Below are 26,744 nucleotides of genomic sequence, written 5' to 3'. Positions count from 1 at the left end.
TAAACAGAGGCTCAGGTTCCGTGATGTATCTAAAATTGCACAGCAAACGCAAGGGAGCACTGAATTTGAACCCGAGCTTTTTTGTCATTTTGTTTTACTTCAAAGCCCAACTTTTAAGCTGTTAATATTTGACAGCTTTCAGGTGACCTGATACCTTATTTTCCAAAAGTAACTTACCGTATTACTTGTTTAGCATTGCCAAGTATGCACCTTACATGAGAGAAGAATATTAATTATAATTCCCTAACTTTGGCCAGGAACCCTCTAAAGCACATTGCCGTTGGGGAGCCCTCTCTAAATGCCGTGTCATTTACCCAACAAGAAACTCATTCATCCTCCTGACACGACAAAGCCACTGAAAGCATTCCAAGGTTTGACCACGTGCCCATGTAACCAAAGACACTAATTGCCAAATAAGTTAACCAATGTGAGAAGCGGCTAAAAGACATCCTGCAAGATGCTGAAGTTAGCTTAAGCTCCTAATAACGTAAACAGCATGAGCAGGAAACATCTGTCTAGAACAAAATAACTGGGATTTTGCAGTTTCTGCCACCAAACCAGTCAGTGCTTTAGCTTGCTCTGTTGAGTTGACAAGGTAGTGCTTTCTGGTGAGGATGCAGGACTGCAAATGGGCATCTCCATCCTGAAAACCTCACCAGAGCAGCATGGAAGGGCAGGTACCTAAATTTCTAAAGGGCTAATGCACACACCAGAGATGCCCCTCAGGTTGCATCATCTATATTTATTTTACAATTATGTGAATGGGAGTTCAGGCTTGTGAAGGTTAATGGACTGTCTCGGTTGGCAACAGTAATTCACTCTCATCCTCAGGCCAGAACCAGAGAGGGAAGAGCAGAGTGAGTTTGTCGCTCTGCCCCTTGACCTCCACCATCATTCAGAGAAATCAGCCTCTGTAAAGGTAGCACACCCGACCCTGTTTATCTTTCCCATCTCTATGGTAACGTACTCCCAGACCTCTTCTGAGGAGTGACTTCCAGTTGCGCTAAATTGAAAGTGTCTTTCTGACCCGTGAAACCTTACTCATTAGAACTAAGGAAAGACCAGGAGACTCACAGTCAAAAGAAACAAATAATGGTCACGTGGCAGGAAAACCTTTTTTTTTTTTCCCTGCCTTGTCCCCAAATTGTTTAACATTATTAAAAGTAGCAAAAAATAATCTGTCCTCCATTTTCTATATGAGACTACATACAGTACACCATGTTTTCTAATACATGATTATATTACTTCTCAAAATGGACTTGAGGAAGGCATAATGCTTTTAGGAGATGAAGTTCTCAAGAAATTATGAACAGGAGGTTGCTCAAACTATTTTTAAAAAAAATACACGGCACAGCTCTAAATACAGTTGGTGTCTTGCCCAAGTGGGAGTAGAGATGGCACGGTGGAGGGTGCCTTGGGTTTCCAAGAAATAATCAGGCAATGGCCATGAACCTGGAAACCTTTGGAGAGAGACATGAGAAAAGTATGCCACCACTTTCAGCTACTTCAGTATGGAAGACAAGGACTGAGTGCTTTTTCCAGAAAACCCAGCACCCGTCACAAACCATGTGGGTGTGTTGGTGTACACAGACATGGGGCTAGTAAGATGAGAAATGGGAAAAGGGTACCTGGCCTCTTCAAACTCCAGTACAAGGGAGCTCTGCCCCTTCCTCACAGAAGGAAGAACTGCCCTCTCACATCACCGCAGTTTTCTTGAGCACATATTTAGTTAGGAGTTAGTGATCAAAATTTAGAATACTCCATGGCTTCTGTGCCAGAGAAAGAACTATAGAGTTCACTTGTATCAGAGCCGCTGAATTGAAATCAATACATCTGGCTAGAGCCCCTGCCTGGGATAACTGGGAGACCTGGGGCAAATCACCGTGACCCAGTCTCTTTGTCTATGAAATGGGGTGACAGTGTCAGTGCTGTGTACCTCACGGGGTTATCTCAAAGATCCAATGAGTCTGTGCATGGGACGGTGCTTCATGTGGGCACAGAAACCACCTGCGGTGGTGGCAGGGAGGTGTCTTGCTAAAACACAGATTCGGATTCTGTGGGTCTGGCATGGGGCCCAAGATCCTACACTTCTAACAAACTTCCAAACTCCCTGGAAGGTGTGCCAGAATATACTCACAAAAGGCCAAGAATCCTCAATAACGTTCAAGAATTATTTACATAGTGAAATCAGTTTAAAAAATTCTTAGAGAAAGCAAACTATCGCTTATATGCAGAATCTAAAAAAAAAAAAAGGGATACAAATGAACTTATTTACAAAACAGGAACTGACTCACAGACTTAGAGAACGGACTTTTGGTTACCGGGGGGGAAGGGTGGGCGGAAGGGATAGTTAGGGGATTGGAACGCACACAACGCCATATTTAAAATGGATAACCAACAAGGATCTACTGTATAGCGCAGGGAACTCCTCTCAATATGATGTAACAACCTAAACGGGAAAAGAATTTTGAAAAGAACAGATAACGTGTATGTATAACTGAATCACAGGGCTGTACACCTGAAATGAACACACCATTGTCAATCAGCTCTACTCCAATATAAAATAAAAAGTTAAAAAAGAATCTTACTAGAACTTTCTCCTCTATGAAATGACTTAAGAAATGTCTTACCAGAGAGGGATTCATGAATTCTTCTAAATACACCCGACACAGTTTGCGATCCCAGTCATCTGTGATGTGGCCCCCGTACATGATCTCACCAAAGAGGTAACGGAGGTCTTCCCATGGGACCTGGCGGGAGAGGAGAGGAGAATCATGCCAACGTTTACTTCCGGGTTCGGGGCACCTGCCTCCGAACAGTCAGTCAGCAGCAAGTGCCTCTCTACAAGCCCCCACCTACAGGAGCATTTAAAAGAGGTTCAGGAATTGTCTGAATTGCCAGGATTGAATTGGCTGAGAATTATTTTCAGTGTGTTTTAATACATTCAGTGAGCTTTTAATGAAGCGGAGCTTTTAATGAAGATTTTAAAGCAAACCAGATTATTCCTAGAACATGTTATGCAGTTAAGGTTTACACATTCAGAACCTCATCTAAAAACCACAAGAGGGTGTTGGTTCCTAGGACCTTTGAGGGATGACATTTTTATGATCTGATTTATACCAGGTTTTATGATCTAAATCAGGGAAAAGAAAGAAAAACCTACACAATTTGAATTTGGGGTGTTACTTAGAATTCCATCACCTTCCAAAAGTCCAGGCAAACCAAGCCATTTGCCACAGATTGATTTGAGGGCTCGGTCTATGGCATAACTGGCCTCCATGACTGTTCCAAGTGCTGTAACTAATGACTGTAGTATGTTTTATTCAAGGAATCACCGTATCTCCTCTTTATTTGGCTTCGCAGGGTTTGAAGCCCCTCTTTGCTACCCTTTAGATTCCTCTGGGTTTGCAAAACATGCCAGTTTGTGATGAAGCCTTTCTAGACAGAAACCTTTATACCCTCGGGGGCAGTATACTGCCTCCCAGCAGTTCAAGTAAAAACTTAATTATAGCCTTCATTTGTTGCATGATGTGACAGAACAAGTAAAATTGCTTCAACTATTCCAATGTACTTGGCTACAACTTTATTTGAATTTGAATAATTTGAATAAATGAACGTCTTCCTTTTAAGCCACTTTGATGTGAATGAAAAATTAAAGTGGCTACACTGTACCATGCTCTCTCAGCCATGCCATGGACTACCTCCCATAGAACAGAAATGGATGGGAAACAGAGACCTCTTAACTTTATTTCTCTGATCACATTTAATTAATGCCTGCTATACATTATTATCTGATATATAGCTCCCTCAAGATTTTAATCAGCTAGGGATCTATTCTTCTCAATAATTGATTTTCTTCCCACAAATCTTTGTTTTTTTACAAATACTTTTTTTTTTTTTTTTTTTTTGTAACCCTTCCCTTGGCACAGTGGTACAGCCTGAAAAAAATCTGAACTTGTTGTTACTCAGTAGAGGTCTTCTTGGGCATGTCCCCCAAACTGTACTCCACAGGGTGGGAGAAAGGTACTGCTACAGAAAAACAATTTTTCTTCCTATTCCCTCTAGGCTTTGTAAAACCAAAGTCAGACGTTACATAGCCCCATCCCCAACCTTAAATGTAAACAACCAAATGATGTTTTCAATTAAAGCCTTCCAACCTTGACATTCAAGAATTTCCGTATGGTGAGACTTACGAAATTCATATGGAAAAATATCGAAGTTCTTACAACAGTTAAACGTTGGCATTCCCTAAGACGTAATCTTTAGATCTCTCAGTTATACTCTGTAACCTTGATGATCTCATCTAATCTCATGACTCGAAATATCATCTATCATCTGCCTACTTCCAAGTTTATACATATACCTTCCGGAAAAGGGCATCTTGTACAACCAAACTATGTGGGCACGTCAACCTAATTCCCAGATCTAACTAACTTGCTTCGTGATGTGATGTGTGGTGAATGACTTGGGTCAAGACATCTAAGACACAAGAGCGTGTGTTTAAAACCTAAAGCTGTCTTGATGCTGGAACACCCGTGGGAGAAGCAGCAGGACATAGCACAATTCAATTGGCCAACTGGTGTTGCTGAGCCTTGGGATGTGAGAGCCGGAGAGAAACATGAGTCAACCCCTCTCTTGCTCCCCTTCATTCCTACCTCAACTGTGTACAGGGTCCAGCTGAAATAGGATAATATTCCTGGCCTCAGCCTCCTGGGACAGTAATGAAGGACTTGAATAAAAGTACTCAGTGGTCTATTTCATTTTCTACCCAGAACTCTCCAGAACTATTATAACAGTCAATTCTACCTGCAACATTTTAAACAAAATGTGCTAAGACCAACACAAAATAGTATTTATTAGAATGGTCAAAGTATGCTCAAAGTGAATTTCATAAATTTAAAAAAATGCTAGATATGGAACAGTGATCATCACATACCATATTAAAGCCATTTATCTTGGATACAACTTATTCAAAATGTGTTCCTTGGGAGAACACACCCATGTTATGTACAAAGTGTACATATTCAGATAGTAGTCAAACCATCTTCAAAGCTTGAGAAAACTTTGATAACAATAATTACCAAAAGAACAAAAAAGAACCATTTATACATAGAAACATGGTTGAATGGTTTTAAAGGCCCTTTAATAGAAAGTGTGGCCTAAAGCACCATGCCTGGTTGGTTCTGACAAACATACCTCGATTCTAACAGATTTAACTTAATGGAAAAAGTTTCCCTTATGAGGACTAAGCCAGAATATCCTTACAAATGATTCATCCTTCTTGAAATCCAGTCACTGAGTTTATAAGAGTTTACACAAATGTTCTTGATGAAGCATTCCCGTTCCCATCTGTAGAACACATTTTAGCTGTGAAATAAAATCATTCATCTACCTTTAACTTCAAATCAAGGGGAACGTTACTGAAAAAGTCACAACAAGGTGGCATCCTTAATACATAATAATGACATATGCAGGAAATGCACCATTATTTATACATGTGACGTGCTGTAAATTGCTTCCATCATCAGAACTAATTGTAGTGATTATTAATGCAATGTTATGAACTGTCAGAATTGCTGTATGTAATTACATTTGTGCAAATGCTTCATTACCTGCCTAATGAATCTGGCATACATGCACATGTAAACCACTGTTTTTGTTAACATAATGAAGGACATTTTTTTTTTTTTTTTTTTTGCACTAAGCTGCTGATGTAGAACCGGCTTGACCCATCTCATAAAGTTCGAGCATCCACTGTTGTAAAACCTCACACTTGGCAGAGGATGCATATGTAGTGTCAGCTATTTCAATAATAGCTTCGAAAGAGAAATTATGGTCCACTTTGATAGTGCCCAAAGACTGACAGATTCAGTACACTCCTCGGAAGAGGTTATCTGGCCACTGGCACTTACGTTAGGGTTTGCCTCTAAGTAGTTGCAGAGGACGTTGGCGCAGATGGTGAGGTCTCCAGAATTGAACGGATAGCAGCGGCTCCAGCCCTGGGGGCCAAACCTCAGTCTCCCAGCAACACAGGCATGGAAGTAGCACAGAGAGAAGAGAATGCTTTTAAACTCCTGCCCCTTGGAGCACACTTCAAGTGTATCCTGGGAGAAAAGAAAGAATGTTTGATCATCCATCCATATGGTTTCCAAGGGCAAGGGTCTGAGTTTTCAATCATCTTGCAGAGGACTTTGAGGGAGACCTAGGACAGAGGTAACATGCAGTTTTAAGCTAGGAGAGCATAAGAGAAGACTGGCATTTGCCAGTCTGTTGATTTAAGAGGAATGCTTTTATTTTGCTTCAATTATTCTTCTGTTTCACTAGAAAATGAGACAATTCATTTTGCCAGTGGTAATAACGCCTGACATCAATTTCCTCTGCAAAAATGTTCTTGTACAATCTGTTTGACAAAAGGCCATCATCTTAATTTCATTACTGTAGCGGAATATAAGTTAATGCCAATTCTCCATTCCTCCTGGTTCCATAGTAATACCGATTATCTGGGCACACAGCCACTCATCAAAAAGCAATCTCCCAGCCCCTCTTGAAGCCAGATGTGCCACGTGACCAAGTTTTTGCCAACAAGAGTTTGAGCAGAAGTGACGTATGCAACTTTCACGTCACTTGCGTAAAGGGAAATTGCTTGGTCTGGTTGTCGTTCTTTTCCCTTTCCTATGAGCTACAAATGACGATGACTGGACGACTTGGAAGCTGGGAGTTAGGTACGGTGGAGGCACCACAAGCTTGGGTGTGTGGCTGATCTCATGCACCAGAGCTGCCAATTACGTGTGAGAGATTATCTTGTATGAATCACTATAATTTTGTACTGTCCCTTGACTGATACAACCACCACGACAAATGGTTTTCTTCCAATGAGCTGAAAATAAAACTCACTGTTGGAATAACAGAACAGCATATGGAAGATTGGAAAACATATGTCCTGTAGAGTAGATCCGTAAGATGATTTTTTTGCAAATGCAGAGGGAAACCTGGTATGCTACACTGATATGGTTATGGCCCCCAAAGCCATAAAATTAAAAGGTGAAAAACAGCCATCTGTGTCTTAAGGGTAGTACTTTACCCATTCTCAAATCTGGCAGTCCTGTGAGGCAAACAAGGAAAAACGGAGGATGGCTCCTTCAACTGATGGTGGGCAGCGGAGGAAGGTGAGGCCAAAACAGCACCTTCCTGCCTTGTCCTTTAAAACGGTCAAATTACACCCGGTCTACATTTGAATGGATCTGACAATGTGGGCATCTATAATACAAAATATGTTTAGCCCTTTTGGGGTGGGAGCTCAGATCTGGCCTCCCAGAGGCCTTTCAGTAAAAGTCTAAACCAAGCCTAGATTTGTTCTCTTGGTCCAGGACCAGAAGAGCATTTTCGTTTCTTTCTCTATCGCTGTCATCAGAATCCAGGGTTACCACCAAATACAGTTCTAGAATTGGCCAGGCCACATACACTGCTGACCCAACTGAATCACTAGGCTATTCTCAATGACTAGGCCACTTCTAGGAAATTTATGGGGCTCAAAAATATACAGTCATTACAAATAACTTCTCCACAGCTAAACCTCAAGTAAAGGGCAAGCTTGTGAAAGAAGAAAAGAGAAACCATGTAAGTGGAATTAATGTTGAAGGATATAAAAATACATTGCTTTTAAAAGGAAGACATTTCTAGGAGACCAAATGGAAGTGACAAAATTTTATGATCCAACAAGTCACCTAACACCCTCCCTGAATTACATATAGTCCACGGAAAACCCAAGTACTACAGTTAGTACTTTACTTCCGTCTATATACTTCATATAACTGACCTAATTTTAGCCTCACTGCTAAAAAAAACCAAAATCGTAAGTCAATGCCCATTTCATTACGCTCTGATAATATAAATGACATGAGAAGAAAATGTGAATCAGGCATTCCTAAGAAAAATACGAGTCTGCCTAACATTCTACACTTCAGGTCAATTGTATTTTTACAAAGCAAGTGATCAAGTGTTTGTATCAGAAAATATACAAACGGCATTGTGAACAGAGAACAGGCATCCACACACACATAACAGTGTTGCATGCACACAGATGCCAATTTTACATGCACAATTACCATTATTTGTTTCTGCTGCAAATCTTACAGAAAAAGAAATTTACATTCTTGCTTCAAAAATCTGGTTATCTGGGGATGCAGGGAGCCCAAACATTTATGACATCTTCAAGAGGCAGCGCTACTGAGCTGAAAGAGGGTTAGGTAGGCAGCATCCTAAAGAAAAGGTTCTTTACATCTTGGTCACTTACTGATCATATTTACATAAATATTCTAGAATGTTCAAGGTAATAAAGGATCAATATCAAATGTACTTTGTTCGCTATGAATACACATGTCAAAATTTGAGGATAAATTCTGACTTGGGGAGAAGATTAAGAACACAGATTTAATTTGACTTGAAAATCAAAGCATGAAAAATGAAAATACCTAAACAGAACAGTTAACTTGTCTAGATCCCTTAGGTGCTTTTCTCATCCAAGAAGGGCAGCCAGGCAATAGGAGCAACTGGGACCCATTTACCTAACCCAAATGAGAACCAAGGTAGATGGCATTCATCACCCTCTGTCCACGTCACAGGCTTCAACAAGATAGGGCCACGGCAGTGACACAGAACATCCAGGATGATACAAGGAGACTTGGGAGAGGAGGAGGTCTGTGATGGAGACCACTATCTGCCCGCCCTCAAGTGCCTTCCTGCTGACTTTTAGCTGGGCATACACTGCCCAAGATAGATTTACTGTTCCAGCCTCTCTTGCAGCTAGGTAACGCAGTGTGAATTAGTCTGACCAATAAGTTGAAAGAAGTATTGTGTATTAACTTGCAGAATGAATCTTTACAAGAAAGCAAACATGGTCCCTTTGTCATCTTCTTTGTTCCTTCTCTCATCCTACTTTCTGGAACACAGCTATGGGAGCTGCCACCCTCACTGCCACTTGGGACCACAGCAAGCCCATCCTAGAAATGGTGAAATGTAAGCAAACTGGGTTGATGACAACTTTGTGGTGACACAAAGGAGCTCTGAATGACCTAGCTCCTGAATTCTCATGTGGCAGAAATACCTTTTTTAACCTTGTTTAGGCCACTGTTGTTTTGTACTTCCTTCATAATTCTAACTGATAAAAGGGTTCTAGAAACCTATACACAGATAGCCAGGGAGCACAGGCTAGTACCCTTGAATTACATAATCTGAATAAAACCCACATTTTTTTCTAACATAATAACAGTTCAGAATTCATAAAAGACTTTAAATTTTTAGATTTTCTTTAGAATCTTTTTTTTTAAACATCTTTATTGGCGTATAATTGCTTTACAATGGTGTGTTAGTTTCTGCTTTATAACAAAGTGAATCAGCTATACATATACATATATCCCCATATCTCCTCCCTCTTGCATCTCCCTCCCACACTCCCTATCCCACCCCTCTAGGTGGTCACAAAGCTTTAAAATCTCAGGTTTGGGCTAGAATAGGTTTGATGGAAAGTTTATTTAGTGAATCACATTGATTAGCTTTGCTTTTGCTACTTATGAACACATTTAATCTTAATATTTCAGAGGAGCCTTTCCAGTAGATAAGAAATATTCCCCCCTGAAGTTCTTAAGACCCTTTTCAATAAATGTAACCAATTATTGTAAGGGGTTTTCCAAGTAGCAGTAAAAAAAAAACCTGATACTTTCATAAATAAACTAGAACATGCTGTTCTTAACTGGGGAAGGAATTCATGCATAGGCTTTGGGGGATCTGGTCATCCCTATGATTGTATGCAACAATTTTTTTTTAGTGTGCATTTCCCTGGGGAGAGTATCCATAGTTTTATCAGATTATCAGAGAGATGCTTACCCAAAAAAAGCTGAAGGACAACTGGGCTGAAGCCTGTTTACTCATGAACTGCTCACTTTTCACAAATAAAGACAATTGTTCTGGGAAGTTGGATAAATCCTATTTAAATACGTCAAACTCCTCTTTTGTACTTACTTTGAGAGAGAGAGCTTGAGAATGTCACAGATGGCCAGGAATTATAAATTGAGGGAAGATAAAATACATGCCTGTCTTAGTTTGCAAAAAAGGATACTTCAAACATGTAACAGACTCAACAGAGTTTTTGAGTGCCTTTTGTTTACACAGCCCATTGGGTAAACAGGCACAAACTACTCAATTACTGAATTGAGCAATTAACTGTATTCTTCAAAACTATATTCTTAGGTGGCCAATTATTTTAATGCCTTCATAATGTTGGTTTTCTCATCTTAGCCCAGAGGGACCTAGAGAAAAAGTTAAGCATGTGGGCATGTTTCATAGAGGATAATAACATTTCTAACAGGAGGCTGAATATTTATCACCACATCATACGTGTTTCCTCTTTTGGGCTTATTCTACTTCTCCTAATAAGAATGCTGTTTATCAAGGATTTCTAAGAAATTAGAGGAAGGAATGGGAGCTCAGAGAAATAGCAACAAAGGAAACTGACAGACTTGATTATGACACAGACAGATGTGGTAATTTGAACAAGCAGACTAATGGTAATAGAACTATCATTAATTTATAAAGGTACTAATTTATTTGTTTTATTTTGGAAGGACGTGAAAATGTAAATCTGAAGGCAGGATGGAGATAATCTAAAAAGAAGGGCTTTAAATTGACTAATATCAAAACCAGATCAAAATATTAAGTCATATACTAAAACTCCTGCCACGTCATCATTAGCGTCATCAATCTTCTCAACGACGTCAATAAGAACAATGGCTTTTTCTCTTTCTATGGTTAGAGATACTAGTCTGCCATGTTTGTCTTCAATAAGCAAGCTCCTCAGAAAGGTACGTGGTTCATTCTCGTTACACGTGTGGCTGTGGTTTTAGGTCTCACAGTCTTGTAAGAAGACCTGGACTTCAGTGTCAGACCAGGCTGCTTCTGCATTCTTACCTGATCAAAGTTGTCGAGTGCAGCATGCAAATTGGCCAGCATTCCTGTGGGGGGCTCATTAGTAATCTTGATGGAATTTTCCAGGAGTCCTGGAGGGATGACATGTTCATTTGGTGTAGGTGCAGATGCAGCACTCATGAAAACCCTGTAATCTCTGTGGCTTCCCTGGCTGAATCTTTCAAGGAGTTTCTCCAAGGTTCCGAGCCACTTGGCTACCAAATGGACATTCTGAAAAACAGCATGGTTTAGAATTCCTGTGAGACTGAAGTACATTACTTAAATTATAGGATTACAACATTCTCCTGTACATGAATGAGTTGGAAACTCAGAGAACCACGATTTAAAGTTTCCTTTACTAGCGCATTAGGGAAAAAAAATAAACCAAGTCAGAATTGAACACTGAACACTTTAAGTGCTCCAAATCACTACAGTTTGTCTTTGTAAAACAAAATCTCCTTCTAACACTCACTTCCAACACCCGCCAATCACTTCTGAGATGGAGTTCTTGACACTTTTCTTTGTTACAGTTCAAACTCAATTACTAAGACTTATCTGGGTTAGTTTAATCAAGTATAAAAACTAAAGGCTAGAAATGCACCTGATCCCCTACTTCATTGTTACTGACGGAAATCTCCTCTACTCAAACTCCTACTCATTAGTATATGAAACAAACATAAAAATATTTTAACAGTGACTTTGGAGTCAGGGAACAGAAAAATCTCCAAGCGAGCCATCGTTGTACACTGGCATTCTCTGGAATCCAGCCTGGGAACCATTCTTGAGGATACTGGCTTTGAGACTGGCTAGATTCTTGCGGCCATTTGTCCAAGGGTAGCAGTGTTTGTGCGACATTTTTAGCCAATACACGTATCTTGAAAACCACCCATGTTGCCCATGAAAAATGATTTTTTTCCATTATATTGATTCACAAATCATCTGGTGTGCATCTGAGACAAAGATCGCGCCAGTCTGCTACCTTAGTGATAGTTTTCTCTGTAGTGTGGGTTTTTGATAAAACGCCAACTAAATATCCTTAGAGGGGCTATCTCTGATCATAGTAATTGACCAGTGCAGAGTTTGGTTAGGAACTCATTAACATGTGCATACATATCATCTGCCTACGCTGACAGAATTTAATGTAAATTACAAACAATATAACAAGTTCCTATTATGCTGGGCTTCTCATTCGTCAAAGAATGCTTCTCTTTTAACTGCCAATCAAATGTATCCTAGAAACCTTCAGAAGCTGCCAAAAAGCCTGGGATAGTCTCTCCTCTCCAATTATTCCATGTGTGGAGAGAACTAGTGAAAGTTACATTCTAAGTTACCGGCTTACCACTGAAAACAAAAATCAAAGGTCTAAAATAGATACCCAAAAGGAGATCCTTCACCAAATAAGGTCTTTTGAGACGTTTTTTAACGGTAAAACTTACAACTTGCATTTTTTTTTGGGGGGGGGGACGGGTAGCGCAGCACAGATATAAAAATAACAGAAACATTTTACTTTGACCACTATGTTCTCTTGAGAAGGACTGTACCCCTCCCAGTTTCTCTCCAGTCTGAGCTGCCGGATGCATGAGAACTCGCAAAGAACGTTCTCTTTTGTGGGGAGAGCTCAGCATCTACCCAACGGACCCAGCAACAACTGCTATCTCTGGAAAAACAAAACCTCCACTGTTACCCGTCCGACTCTGTGAGGCTCAGAAGGGACACACCATCCCAAGTCCCCATACTGAAGTCTCATCTAAGCAGTAGGTTTTACTCTCCCAGAAGGTTATATTCTTCTTGGACACTGGGCAGTTTCTTAGTGAATCCAATTTTATTTCAAGCAGAAACGCAGAATGCATCAACCCCAGATACTGGAGAAATTAAGGAAGGCCAATGTCATATCTGCATGAGGGTGGCAGTGTGGGCTAGCTGAAAGAACGTCGCCTGCTGGCGGACAGACTCTGCCACTTGCCTGCTGTGTGGCCTTGAGGCTCTCCAAGCCACTCTGAGGCTCAGTTTTCTCACCTTTATAATGGGATGGCAATACCTACCCTTGCAACTTTGCTGTGATGATTAGAGATGATGTATCCTACAAGTTGCCTAGTAAAGAGCCTGACATATAAATAAGAACCTTTGGGATCACTGTGCTGCAAGTCAAATGGCCATTTCCAGACCTGCTGAGACAGCTGGCGCACCCTGCTGAGGAAGGAGTGAGCTTGGAGTTAGCTCGGCCCCTAGGTGCCCCCTAAAGCTTGCCTGGGCTCCACTGGTTTCTGGATTCTTGCTGGTACAAACTAAAAAATGTCACTCGCCATCTGGTTCTATATGAACAAAGGCACTAGCCACTGCAGTGGCTGACTTTCAATACACCCTGAAAGGAGCTCAGGGCAGAGATCAGGAATGAGGCTTTCTGTGCTCTGGGAAAATCTGGTAGAACAGGCCTTCAGATAGTTAGATATTTTCAGGAGAAAATTTTATGAGCTCAATTCCTTGCATCTTCTCATACCTAGAAAAGCACTAAAATCATGAATGGAAACATCTGCTCCTCGTGGCTAGCAGCAACCTTCAACCGAGATGTGTGCCTGACTGCATGTACCCCCTTCACCAGAAACACAGAGATACTGACCTCTCCCCTGCTACCTCTTCGGATCAGTTCCTCAGAGCTGAGAGGCTGTCTCCCAGGCTACAGTCCTCATTAAGTCCCAAATAAAACTGAATTCACAGCTCTCTCGTCCGTTTTTTTTTGTTTTTGTTTTTTTCGGTCGACACTAGAATCCCCAGTGAAGGGAACCACCCCAAAGGACACTGGATTGTAGAATCATAGACACATAAAATGTGAGTCCTAGAAAGGCGAAAGGGACCAAGTACTCAACCCCTTAATTTATAAGCAAAGGGAATAAGACACAACTAGTTATGGGCAGTCAGAGTTACGTGACATAATGAGATATGAAAAAACACTCTGTCAACTTTAAAGCCACATGCAAATGAGAGATATTGTGACAACCGTCTTAGTATTCCATACGAGCCAGTCTGTCCTCAAGCACTATTGGAGTGTTCCAGATATCCGTAAGTCAGGAGAACGATGGGGCTCCCTGTAATATTTAAAATTTTCAAGCACAATGGCTAGAAAATCCCTCAAAAAATGATAGTCAACCTTGTCAGCAGAGCTCCTTGTCACCCTTGGAGGTGTCATTACTGCTGAGAGAACGCCATGCCCCCCAGCAGCAGATCACCGTGTGCTGTGTGAAAGGCTCATTCCCGCTGGGCAGGGGTGCTCTGCACTGCCCGTCCATGTTCACTCCCAGTGTTTTCAGGAAAACGTAATTACTCACTTGGAGTATGACCCAGTGTCCTCCTCGGGAAGCTTTCTCCAGGGCCATTTCTGCCACCATCTCCTGACCTTGTCCTAAAGACACATTGTGGAATTTTCCCGAGTCAGTTGTAAACCCAAGTCTTTTGCCTGTGGGAGGACACAACATGGCGAGAGGAAAAGTGAACCAAGGAGAGGTGAGAAGAGTCTGAAATCCTGTGGTCCGATGTCCATCTGTGGTTACTGCCGCCACCTTCCAGGTCACTTTCCTGAAGAATCCAAACTGAACCTCTGTCGTTTCAACAAGCATGATTTCAAGCTCTCAACAGCTGCTTCCTCACAAGCATTAGCAAAACCTATGGAAATCAGTTCCTCTGGTTTTGTGGTAATAAAGCTTTTGACATTTTGATAGATGGCAAGCATTGTTACCCAGCTTTACAAACTCTTGCAGGAGTAGCAAAGCATTGCCCTCATAAAAAGGAGCAACATGGGGTAGATATCACATCATTTTTTGACCGGATTGGCTCATTGGGTAAATGCAGGAGCCCCTCACCTTGTGAAGCTGTGCTTGAATCCAGCACAGTCAGGTCACAGCTCTATTAACCTGGAATTCTCCGTGCAGGTCGTGGGGGATAGTAATCCAAGGCACAAAGCGACAGTGCCTTTCACAATCAAATAGGCTTGCTCTAATGACCATTATTGAGTCACAGGGGGCACAAGATTACAAGAGCATGGAGAAAATTGCCCTCTGGCCCTCATCTAGTCAAAAGGTGGAGAACAGTACAAAAGAAACTTGCATTATGCCAACCGGAGGAATGTTCCATTTAAACATTTCTCCAGACTACAGTGTTATTAACCTTACATTTTCCATACACTCAATCTCCAACAAATGAGAAAGAAAAGAAAAAAGCAACTAAGATAACTATGAGCTGAAAGGAAGGCTGCGTTGGCGACGGGTGAGAGGCAGGGCTGGGTGGCCAGCCTCCCGGCCACTCACCGAGGATCTCTAGGTCTTTAAGGGCATCTACCCCTGGGGAGAGGATGAAGAATACTGGGGTGGCTGGGCTGCTTTCTTCAAATGCTTTAACTAAGTCCAATCTGGTTCTCTCCACATACTTCGTACCCAGTTTTTCCTCCACGAAATTCCTGTAAAAAGAATAATGCCAAAGAGAGGATCAGCGCCTCTGACCTTGAAATGTGTCACAGCTTGAATCAGCTTAAACCACAGGCACGGGAAGGAAGCAAACTATGTTTATTACACGAGATGTTTTGTAAGAATGACAATACGAATCCACACTAGATTTATGCAGTTGAGTCCGTGAAATCCCTCTCTGCTTTAGAAGCTCTGAAAATCAGAAGCCTACCTTCCATTTTGGGGGTCTACCGAGACTCTCCTCTGAGAACCATCCAAAGCCTGCATATGGCTTTGTATCCCCCAAATCCCCTGCCAGAGCCCCCGTTACTTATTAACAGTTCATTAGATTTGCCACAGTGCAATTTTCCAGCCTGTTGGGCTTCTCATGAATATACAAATGCTTTTTGGGGTGTTGTTAACACAGGGAAGCTCAATTAAGCAGGGATTATTTGCCAGCAGCATCAGATTTAGCAGAAAGTAAGGACGACTAAACAGAATTAACTTGTAAAGTAGGGTGTGGCGGGGGCTTCTGCAGAGGGAAAATAGGCTGAACAGACAAAGCCAAGGAAGAAAACCTGAGGCTAGTGAATGCTGCTGACAAAAAAGCAGCTCGCTAGGGAAGGAACCTGGGAACTCTTTGACTGTTGAATTCAAATTAGAATTAAGCACCGTATTACCATTTAGGAGCCAAAAGGGCAAAGGAAAGGGACACTTAAACCAAGATGTAGGCAGGCATTTCTGCTTTTAAATCCTGTTGGTTGTAAAGTTATAGGACTATGAGTGAATCCACGAAAGGCATTCATTTTTTGTTTGATGTGCAAAATCTCTGGAGCCAAAGGGCCGCTCTAAATATAAACAATGGGAATCACACTTGGGTAATGCACGTTCCTGGCCTCTGAACTCTGCCAGCTCTCTTCCTAGAATATTTCCATAGGTTCCCTGTTTCCCCTATTGCTTTCAGAATTAAGCTTTTCAGGAAGAATACGTTCAGTCTGCCAACAGACTAGCACACTGTTCAATGTTAGCAGATTTGAACAAAAGTAGTGATTGCAGTATAAAAATTTCTGCAGAATCACTTTTCATGAACGTGAACCATAAACACGTCCACCAGATACTTCTAGTCCTTAAGACAAAGTTTCCTCTAGGTTAACTTGCATTTCCCAAAGTGCTAACTGCGCCCACCTGAGAGCATGTGTCATTCTGTCAGGGCGCACTGCTCTCAAAATAATCAGCTTCTGTATTAAACTTTTCTTCTTCCACTCTTGTGGCAACTTTTCTTTTTCTGGACACTCGGATTCTGCCCACTTCCTCCACTGCTTCGCTGATCCTTCCACATCTCGGTCTAGGCCTTGGAACGCTTCCATGAGGGCTACCGCCTGTAATACAGTAGGGGAACAGATGGGAATGGGGTGTAGAATAGCTTTGGGTTTGAGATAAAGATGAATGTATCAAACCCTGTGTAAGTAACTTGTGCTGGATAGTGTTTGTTTCCTCTCTAGATTTACTCTGTACCCTTTCCTGCCCTGCAAAGAGGGTGACTGCTAAGGATGGCTTGAACAAAGCTCCCCGGTTCTCTGGCCTGGTTGGGTTTGACCAATAGGAACCACTGGCAAAAGGGCTGGAGAAGAGAGGCGAGGGCATTTCTTCCCCAGCTCTTTCCTGTGGTGACATAGTTTGGCAATGGCTATGTTTCTTTACAGAATGCCACAGGTTCCAAAGGTAGGCTCTCTCCCATAACTTCATTTCTCAGTAGTTTCGGTAACTGCCCCTTTTCCACCTTTTTCCATCCCCATCCCTGGTTTGTCTCCTCATCTTTATTCCCATATTATAAAAATATACTCTTTGTTCAACTTTTCTTAAAAATCACACTTTCATGTGCCATTTGTTTTCTGCCGAGAGCCTGACTGATACACAACTGAACTTGAACTTGTAATTCTAAAGTAATAATCTAATTAAAAATGCTATTAAAAAATAAAACCTAGGGGACTTCCCTGGTGGTCCAGCGGTAAAGAATCTGCCTTCCGATGCAGGGGACGCAGGTTCAACCCCTGGTCGGGGAACTAAGATCCCACATACCACGGGGCCACTGAGCCTGCTTATCGCAAACCACAGAGCCCACGTGTCCTGGAGCCCGTGCGCCACAACTTGAGAAGAGAAAACCCGCACGCCACAACTAGAGAGAAGCCCGTGCACTGCAGCGAAGAGCCCACACAAACAAACCAATATTTAAAAAAATCTAAACGCACTATAAAAGTAAGGAAGAACATAGTTATTTTTAATACATAGAAATGTTTCTGCTTTAGAAAAAAAGAGTAGGGTGAAACTTAGCCTATGATGAGCATCTCTGAGGAATTCCAGAGCCTCAGAGAATAAACTTTTAATAATAGGATCTTCTAACAGAAAAATGGAATAAGGATTGATGACTGGTGTTGAAGAATACGACCACTTTTTCCTCTACAGCATTCTGCTCTGCCTAATCATTTTACAATTATAGTAAATTACTATATTGCTGTATAAATTAACAAAACTATTTTGAAAAAGCAGAGAAATATTATAAAAAAGAAAACAAAATAAAGAAACTAGATACAGGTCAACTGAAAAAAGATTATTCATTGGGTTGACCAAAAAGTGCCTTTGTTTTTTAAGTAAAAATAAAGGACACATTTTTCATTTTCACCAAGAATTTTATTGAACAACGTATTCACCCTTTTGTTTTATTACCTTCTGCCATTTTTCAGGCAACTTCATAATTCCATCTTCCCAAAACTCTTATCTTTTTGAACAAAGAACTGTTCCAGGTGCCTTTTACAGTCTTCCAGGGAACGGAAAATTTTTCCGTTAAGAGAATTTTGTAAAGATGGAAATCCGAAGGTGCAATGCCTGGTGAATACGGCTGATGAATCAGAACTTCCCAGCCAAGCTGTAACAGTTTTTGCCTGGTCATCAGAGAAACATGCGTTCTTGCGTTGTCCTGATGGAAGATTATGCGTTTCCTGTTGACTAATGCTGGATGCTTTTCATCGAGTGCTGCTTTCAGTTGGTCTAATTGGGAGCAGTACCTGTTGGAATTAATCGTTTGGTTTTCTGGAAGGAGCTCATAATAGAGGACACTCCCTTCCAATCCCACCATATACACAACATCACCTTCTTTGGATGAAGTGAGACCGGCCTTTGGTATGGTTGGTGGTGGCTCATTTCACTTGCCCCACTATCTCTTCTGTTCCACATTACTGTACAGTATCCACTTTTCATCACCCATCACAATTTGTTTTAAAAACGGAACATTTTCATTACGTTTAAGAAGAGAATCACTTGGGGAAATATGGTCAAGAAGGTTTTTTTTGCTTAACTTATGTAGAACCCAAACATTAAAGCAATTAACATAACCAAGCTGGTGCAAATGATTTTCAATGCTTGATTTGGGTATTTTGAGTATGTCGGCTATCTCCCACGTGGTATAATGTTGATTGTCCTCAATTAATGTCTCAATTTGATCGCTATCAACTTCAACTGGTCTACCCGACTGTGGAGCATCGTCCAGCAAGAAATCTCCAGCATGCAACTTTGCAAACCACTTTTGACACGTTCGATCAGTCACAGCACCTTCTCCATACACTGCACAAATCTCTTTTTTCATTTCAGTTGCATTTTTACCTTTCTTGAAGTAATAAAGCATAATATGCTGAAAATGTTGCTTTTTTTCTTCCAACTTTAATATTAAAATGGCTACACAAAAATTCACCAATTTTGAATAATTAATTACTTTCTTTTTGGCTTTGTTGGGTCTTCATTGCTGCACACAGGCTTTCTTTAGTTGTGGCGAGCAGGAGCTACTCTTTGTTGTGGTGCGTGGGCTTCTCATGGCGGTGGCTTCTCTTGTTGCAGAGCACGGGATCTAGGCACGTGGGATTCAGTAGTTGTGGCGCACAGGCTCAGTAGTCGTGGCTCATGGGCTCTAGAGCACAGGCTCAGTAGTTGTGGCACACGGGCTTAGTTGCTCTCCAGCATGTGGGATCTTCCCGGACCAGGGCTCGAACCCGTGTCCCCTGCACTGGCAGGCGGATTCTCAACCACTGCGCCACCAGGGAAGCCCCAGATTCACCAATTCTGATAAGTCTTTTTTAAAATTAATTAGTTAATTAATCAATTTATTTTTCACTGCGTTGGGTCTTCGTTGCTGCGCACAGGCTTTCTCTAGTTGCGGTGAGCGGGAGCTACTCTTTGTTGCGGTGTGCGGGCTTCTCATTGCGGTGGCTTCTCTTGTTGCAGAGCGTGAGCTCTAGGCACGCAGGCTTCAGTAGTTGTGGCTCACGGGCTCTACAGCGCAGGCCCAGTAGTTGTGGCACACTGACTTAGTAGCTCCGAGGCATGTGGGATCTTCCAGGACCAGGGCTCGAACCTGTGTCTCCTGCACTGGCAGGCAGATTCTTAACCATTGCGCCATCAGGGAAGCCCGATAAGTCTTCTTTTTAAAATGCACGCTGATATGACAGCTGTCACACACAATCTAACAAAATGGTTTTGAATGAAGTTAAAGACAACTAAGTGCTACCAGAGCCATTTACAGAAAAAAACGAATGAACCTTTTGGCCAACCCAATATATTCCTCGACTTTAACCAAAGGTCCTATACATTATACATATTTATTAACAACTTTCCCATCCACAAATAGGTCACAAGTTCCTTTACTTCCAAATAAGAAAAGGGAAACTAGTAGATGTTTGTGGAAATGTAAATTGGTGCAGCCACTGTGGAAAAGAGTATGGGAAGTTCTTCAAAAAACTAAAGACAGCATATATCTACAACGGAAATGGTGTATATCACCTGTATTTTTTAAACTACATTTCTACATCTTAGAGAACAGAGATTTGAAACAAGATTTAGCAATTGAAAAATCATGTTCCTAACATACCTTAATAGCGCTCCATGACTGATTAGTTAGGAAGTCAACAGGACTCATGTAAGCGTATTCAACTGTGAACCGAAGCAGGAAATCCAATTCAAGAGGATCTATCTCTTTCTTTCTCAGCAAAATCTTGAGAGTACACAAAATTGAAAAGGTCATTTGGCTTGCATCAAAATCGAGGACGCAGTCACCACTTAATAGATATGATTGAACAGACAGAAGTAAGCCTTCTGAGAATTCCTATAGATATATATCTGCTCTGTAGTTGAAATAAGGAATCTCAGATTATGCTCGTGATCTCAAAATCTTGATTAGAAATCGAATAGCAAATAATTACGAAGCCTGGTTTATTTCAATTTTAATACCCGTGCCTATTAGCAGCATATTTGAAATATGCTTTCATATTTAGCCTTCTACTGTTAGATCAAACTTGTCTTGAAACTTGTTATACAAATTGAGAAAGCCTCAGATGACAATGGATTGAATTACTAAACAAAAGGTAAAACTAGTATTGTAAGTTAGTCCTGGTATAGAAATTATATCCAATAAACTGCAAGATGTATAAAAGATTTTTCTTATATGGGAGATTATGCTGAGAAAAACTGGAAATTGCTGTTTTACAGACACAACTAAGCAAACACATCACGAACTGAAACTTTAGACATTCTGGTTACAGAATTGTTAAGGAGTCCATAAAACACTTGAGTGGAGGGCACAAATGACATATTTCTAATTTCCTCATAAAAACTGTAACACCTTATAAAATTAAGCAGGTAAAATGTTTGAGGTTTGTGCTACTTAAAAATTCTAGATATTTTCAAAATGCATTATGGGTGGTAACATGTATCAAAATATCTTATTGGATAATTTTTCTTAATTCAATTTGATTTATTTCAACACACAAGAAATTGTCCAAATATATATGAAGCTTTGATTTATGTAGACTGTCAGTATTTCAGATAGATTATAATTTGTCTAGATATTCTAAAAAGAAGTTTTAAATAGATGTGCACGCATGTGTATGCATGTCATGTTTTATCATCCCTAGTCCATTACTGTTCATGAACAATATGTATAAACACAAAAATTTCAGCAAAACCCACAATCTGATTAAAAAATGGGCGGAGGAACTGAATAGGCATTCTACCAAAGAAGGCATACAAACGGCTGACAGATAACATGAAAAAGTGCTCAACATCACGAATCATCAGGGAAATGCAAATTAAAACCACATGAGATATCACCTCACACCTGTTAGGATGGCTATTAGCAAAAAGACAAGAGACGAACAAATGCTGGTGAGGATGTGTACACTGTTGGTGGGAATGTAAATTGGTGTGGCTACTATGGAAAATTGTAAGGAGGTTCCTCAAAAAATTAAAACTACAACTATTACAGAATCCAGCAGTTCTACTTCTGGGTGTATATTCATAGGAAATGAAATCACTATCTCAAAAAGATATCTGTACTATGTTCATTGCAGCATTATTTACAATAGCCAAGTCATAAAAACAACCTAAGTGTCCACATATGGATGAATGGATGAAGAAAATGTGGTGTATATATATGTGTGTGTGTGCGTGTGTGTGTATAATGTATACATATGTACACACATATATACAATGGAATATTATTCAGCCATAAAAAGAAGGAGATCCTGTCATTTGCAACAGTAAGGATGGACCTTCAGGGCATTATGCTAAGGAAAAAAGTCACACAGAGAAAGATAAACACTGTATGATCTCACTTTTATGTGAAATCTTAAAAAACAGAATCACAGATACAGAGAACAAACTGGTGGTTGTCAGAGGTGGGTGCTGAGGGGTGTAGAAATGGATGAAGCTAGTCAAAAGGTATAAACTTGCAGTTATAACATAAGTCCTGGGATGTCATGTACAGCACGGTGACTATAGTTAACATTAGTGTACTGTATATTCGAAAGTTGCTAAAAGAGTAGATCTTAAAAGTTCTCATCACGGAAAAAAAAAATGTTAACTATGTGCGGTGACGAATGTTAACTACACTTATTGGGTAATCATTTCATAACATATACATATATAAGATCATTACACTGAACACATAATACGTCATGTGTCAACTATATCTCAATAAAATTGGGAGAAAACTGAAAAGAAAAATTTTGTTTTGTAATGCATTACTCCTGTTTATCACATACATTATAAAGTGATTACACCCATATATTACTTTTTTAACCCAAAGGAATCTATTAATACCAAAAGTATTGAAAGAAGTGCTAATTTATCACTATTAACAGCAGGTATTTTATTTTATTTTATTTATTTTTTTAACATCTTTATTGGCATATAATTGCTTTACAATGGTGTGTTAGTTTCTGCTGTATAACGAAGTGCATCAGCTATATGCATACAAATAGCCCAATATCCCCTCCCTCTTTCGTCTCCCTCCCACCCTCCCTACCCCACCCTTCTAGGTGGTCACAAGGCACCGAGCTGATCTCCCTGAACAGCGGGTATTTTAAAATGCCTTCTTTGAGCAAGGCACTTGGGAGGACACAAAAGAAATGACATCTTTCATCACAATTTGAACTGATAGAAAAAGATATACAGTAAATGAACTAATAAAAGGACCACATTCTTATTTCATCTAGGAATGTGGTCCTCAATGTTTCTTTCTCATCACGGGCACTTTTATTTAAACAGAATCTATTGCAGAAGTCCACATCAAAAAGAGTAAAAGGGTAGTAGGTCTCACTGAAGTTAGGAGCGTGAAATGTGGAGCTCCCTTCACCCATTCACTGTTTTTTAAAGGGGCTCTGAAAATCTCCTAGGGGCACTCAGATCTGGAAAGCTGAGCTTGAGATTCTCTCCAAGGAACTCCCCGGGAGTACCTGGGAGGTCTGTACAGGACCTGGGAAGGTGAGGCCAATGTCTCATTGACCTGTTTTTCAGGATGACAGCTGATGTGGCTGCCCAAAGTGCAAACCCTCCCAAGCCAATGCACCCTGACTTACTAGCAGTTTGTCACGTGCCCAAGTTCCCTCTGCGAAACGGAAACTCTCCTCATGCTGCGAAGAGCTTCCAAAACAACTTCACTTCAGCAGCAGTACATAATAAACAGAGATGCGTGACTTTGGTTCTGGGGCTGCTTTTGAGTGACTGATTTCCTTACCTGAAAAGCCATCTGGGACAGGAAGGTGAGTTTGTCCTTCTCAAACAGCGCCTGGCTGGTGTAGAGGAAGACGGCGTGGGTGATGCTCTCGGTCAGGACTGAGATGCGTCCCGGCGTGTCCTCTACCTTGTCAGCCTGCTCGATGGCTCTGTGGAACAGCATGTTGAAAGCCTAGGGAATACAAGTGACCGTTAAAGGGTGACAACTGGTGGCTGGATGTCTAGCTAGTCTCAGGCACACAGGCTACAGTTTATCTATGGGGAGAGAGAACAGGACGGGTTTTACAAGGATTCTATGAGCTCTTAGAACAGCTTCCGGCACATGGTAAGTGCTCATTCAAAGTTTGCTATCATTACTATTATTTTTAACATTATTTCATAAAATCTACCTACATTTCCTCCCTGACCAATTGAATTGCACTGTCCTCTCTTCTTCTACCCATGCGCTTTTAAAAAATTTATATTTTTATTGTTAATTGTGGTAAAATACCCAAAGTGTAAATTTACTGTCTTAATAGTTTTAAGTGTACCGTTAAGTAGTATTAAGTATTTTCACACTGTGGTACAACCAATCTCCAAAATGTTTTCTTCTTGAACAACTGAAACACTGTTAAACAAGAACTCATTTAAAAAACTCATTTAATTATAACTCCCTATTCCCTCTCCCCCCAGCCCTTGGCAATCACTGTTCTACATTCTGTTTCTGTAAGTTTGACTGCTCTAGATACCTAATATAGTGGAATTATATAGTATTTGTCTTATTGTGACAGGTTTGTTTCGCTTAATATAATGTCTTCAACGTTAATCTATGCTGTAGCATGTGTCAGAATTTAGCCTTCCGTTTTAAGGCTAAATAATATTCCATTGTGTGTACGTACAACATTTTAATTTATCTGTTCATCCAGTGACGGACATTTGGTTTGCTTCCACCTTTTGTCTGTCGTGAATGATACTATGAACATGGGTGTACAAGTATCTCTTTGAGACCATATTTCGATTGTTTTGGGTATACGTCCAGAAGTGGAGCTGCTGAATCATATGGCAATTTTTTTTAAAGAACTGTCATATTGTTTCCCAAAGTAATTGCACCATTTTACAATCCTTCCAACAGTTCAAAAGGGTTCCAGTTTCTCCAGATAGCTGCCAACACTTGCTATTTTCTTTCTTTCTTTTCCTTTTTTTTAATCTTGTAGCTATCTTAATAGTTGTGAAATGGTATCTCATTGCGATTTTGATTTCCATTTTCCTAAAGATTAGTGATGTTGAACATCTTTTCAAATGCTTGTTGGTCATTTGTATGTCTTCTTTGGAAAAATGTCTATTCAAGTTCTTTGCCCATTTTTTAACAGGTTATTTTTTTGTTTCTATTATTCCACCCATGTACTTTTGTGATCCCCTTTGATTATCTTGTTCTTTTTAAAATCACTCAATATTTCTTTCTTACTCCATTGTATGCCTTGGTAACAATGGGGCTGAATACATTTTTACATATATCTACATAAACACATAGGTAAATATATCTAAATATCTATATCTATAAATAGATATAACATAAAATATTAAAATTTTTGGCTGGTGGACAGGGGCCAAAGACCACAGACTGATTGGCCTTGAATTATGTATATTTGACTGAAAGTAAAACCCTACAATGACAGACATATAGTAAATATTAGTAAGAAGGTATTAACAAAGTACTCATTTAATATTTACATTTTAAAATCAATTTTTAATTTACACACAATAAAACGCACCATTAAGTATACAGCTCGAGTTTTGACAAATATATATACTTCCGTAACAATCACTGCAATCAAAATGTAGAAACGTTCTATTCATGTCACCCCCCGCCAGAAGTTCTCATGTGCCTCGCTGCAATCCGTTCCCACCACGATACCTACCCCTGCCCACTGCTGAATGTTTCTGTCACACCAGATTCATTTTAGGATCATATAAGTATGTACTTGTAGTACTTTGTTTTTGAGTGCACATATGTTTTCATTTCCTTTGGGTAAATACTTAGAGTAAAAATGTTAGGATCATTTTGTAAGTGTATGTATAACATTATGAGAAACTAACAAATTGTTTTCCAAAATGGTTTTAACACTTTGCATCCCCACCAGCAACATGAAAGAGTTGCAGTACCACATCGGTGCTAACACTTGTTACTGACAGTCTTGTAAAATTTTAGCCATTCTACTGGGTATACGGTAATACGTCATTCTGCTTTTACTTTGCATTTCTCTGATGTCTGCTGAGCATCTTAAAAATGTGTTTGTGGGCAATACTTATGTCTTAGTATACATGCACAAACCTTTCTATTTTTTTAATTGCGTTGTCTTACTATTGAGTTTTCTATTCTGATATAAGTTCTTTGTTAAACATGTGTATTGGAAATAACTTACTGGTCTATGGCTTGTCTTTTCATTTTCTTCATGTCTTTTCAAGACGATAAATTTTTAATTTGATAAGGTGCAATTTATCAATTTTTTTTTCTTTCTCTGTTATCCTAAGAATAAATCTTTGCCTAACCCAAAGCCCAAACATTTTCTTCTATTGTTCTCCTAGAAATTTTATAGTTTACCTTATTCATTTTGAGCTCATTTTGTATCTAGAGTAATGTAGTGGCTGAGGTTCTTTTTATTCCAAGTGGATATCCAGTCGTCCCAGCACCACTTGTAAAAACTATCCCCTCCTCATTGAATTGTCTTGGCATTCACTGCAAAAAATCAGTTGACCATACATTTGTGGGTCTGCTGCTGGACTGTCTATTCTGTGCCATTGATCAGTGTATTTTTCTTTAGGCCAATCAGTGTAGTAAGTCTCGAAATCATGTACTGTAAGTCTTCCACATTTGTTCTTCTTTTTCATTATTTAGTTATTTTTAAATACTCTGCATTTCTACACAAATTTTAGAATCAGTTTGCCAATTTCTACAAAAAAGCCTTCTTGGATTTTGATTAAGACTGAATTAAAACTATAGATTAATTTGGAGAGAACTGAAATCTTAATAATATTGACTGCTCCAAGCCATAAACATGGTCTCTCTCACCATTTAGTTAGACCTCCTTTAATTTTCTTAACAATGTTTTGTAGCTTTTAGTATGCAGATTTGTATTTGTTTTGTTAAAATCATCCCTAAGAGTTCCAAGATTTTGGATGCTATTGTAAAGAGTATTGAGGTATTACTTTTATTTTTCAGTTGTTTGTTCCTCATATATAGAAATACAATGAATTTTGTATATTGACTTTATATCCTGCCATCTTGCTAAAAACTCACTTCAGCTTTTTTGTAGA

General features: G+C 40.0%; 1 protein-coding gene across 1 annotated transcript in view; it reads right to left on the bottom strand.

Annotated features, from left to right (window-relative positions):
* Positions 1 to 26,744, bottom strand: part of DNAH11 (dynein axonemal heavy chain 11) — a gene marked incomplete at both ends in the record, with an annotated part of 314,762 nt that overhangs the window by 14,755 nt on the left and 273,263 nt on the right. Inside the window, 8 exons of the mRNA XM_082661925.1 lie at positions 2,631 to 2,750; positions 5,913 to 6,104; positions 10,963 to 11,190; positions 14,283 to 14,410; positions 15,258 to 15,406; positions 16,578 to 16,771; positions 20,308 to 20,430; positions 23,452 to 23,622. Coding sequence (XP_082518051.1) covers positions 2,631 to 2,750; positions 5,913 to 6,104; positions 10,963 to 11,190; positions 14,283 to 14,410; positions 15,258 to 15,406; positions 16,578 to 16,771; positions 20,308 to 20,430; positions 23,452 to 23,622 — 1,305 coding nt within the window. The remainder of the gene's footprint in view (positions 1 to 2,630; positions 2,751 to 5,912; positions 6,105 to 10,962; positions 11,191 to 14,282; positions 14,411 to 15,257; positions 15,407 to 16,577; positions 16,772 to 20,307; positions 20,431 to 23,451; positions 23,623 to 26,744) is intronic.

This window comes from Grampus griseus (assembly GCF_964374135.1).
Source record: "Grampus griseus genome assembly, chromosome: 9".
NCBI classification, from domain to species: Eukaryota; Metazoa; Chordata; class Mammalia; order Artiodactyla; family Delphinidae; genus Grampus; species Grampus griseus.
Note: the sequence above shows the minus strand (reverse complement) of the source record. Positions and strands in the feature narration are given on the sequence as shown.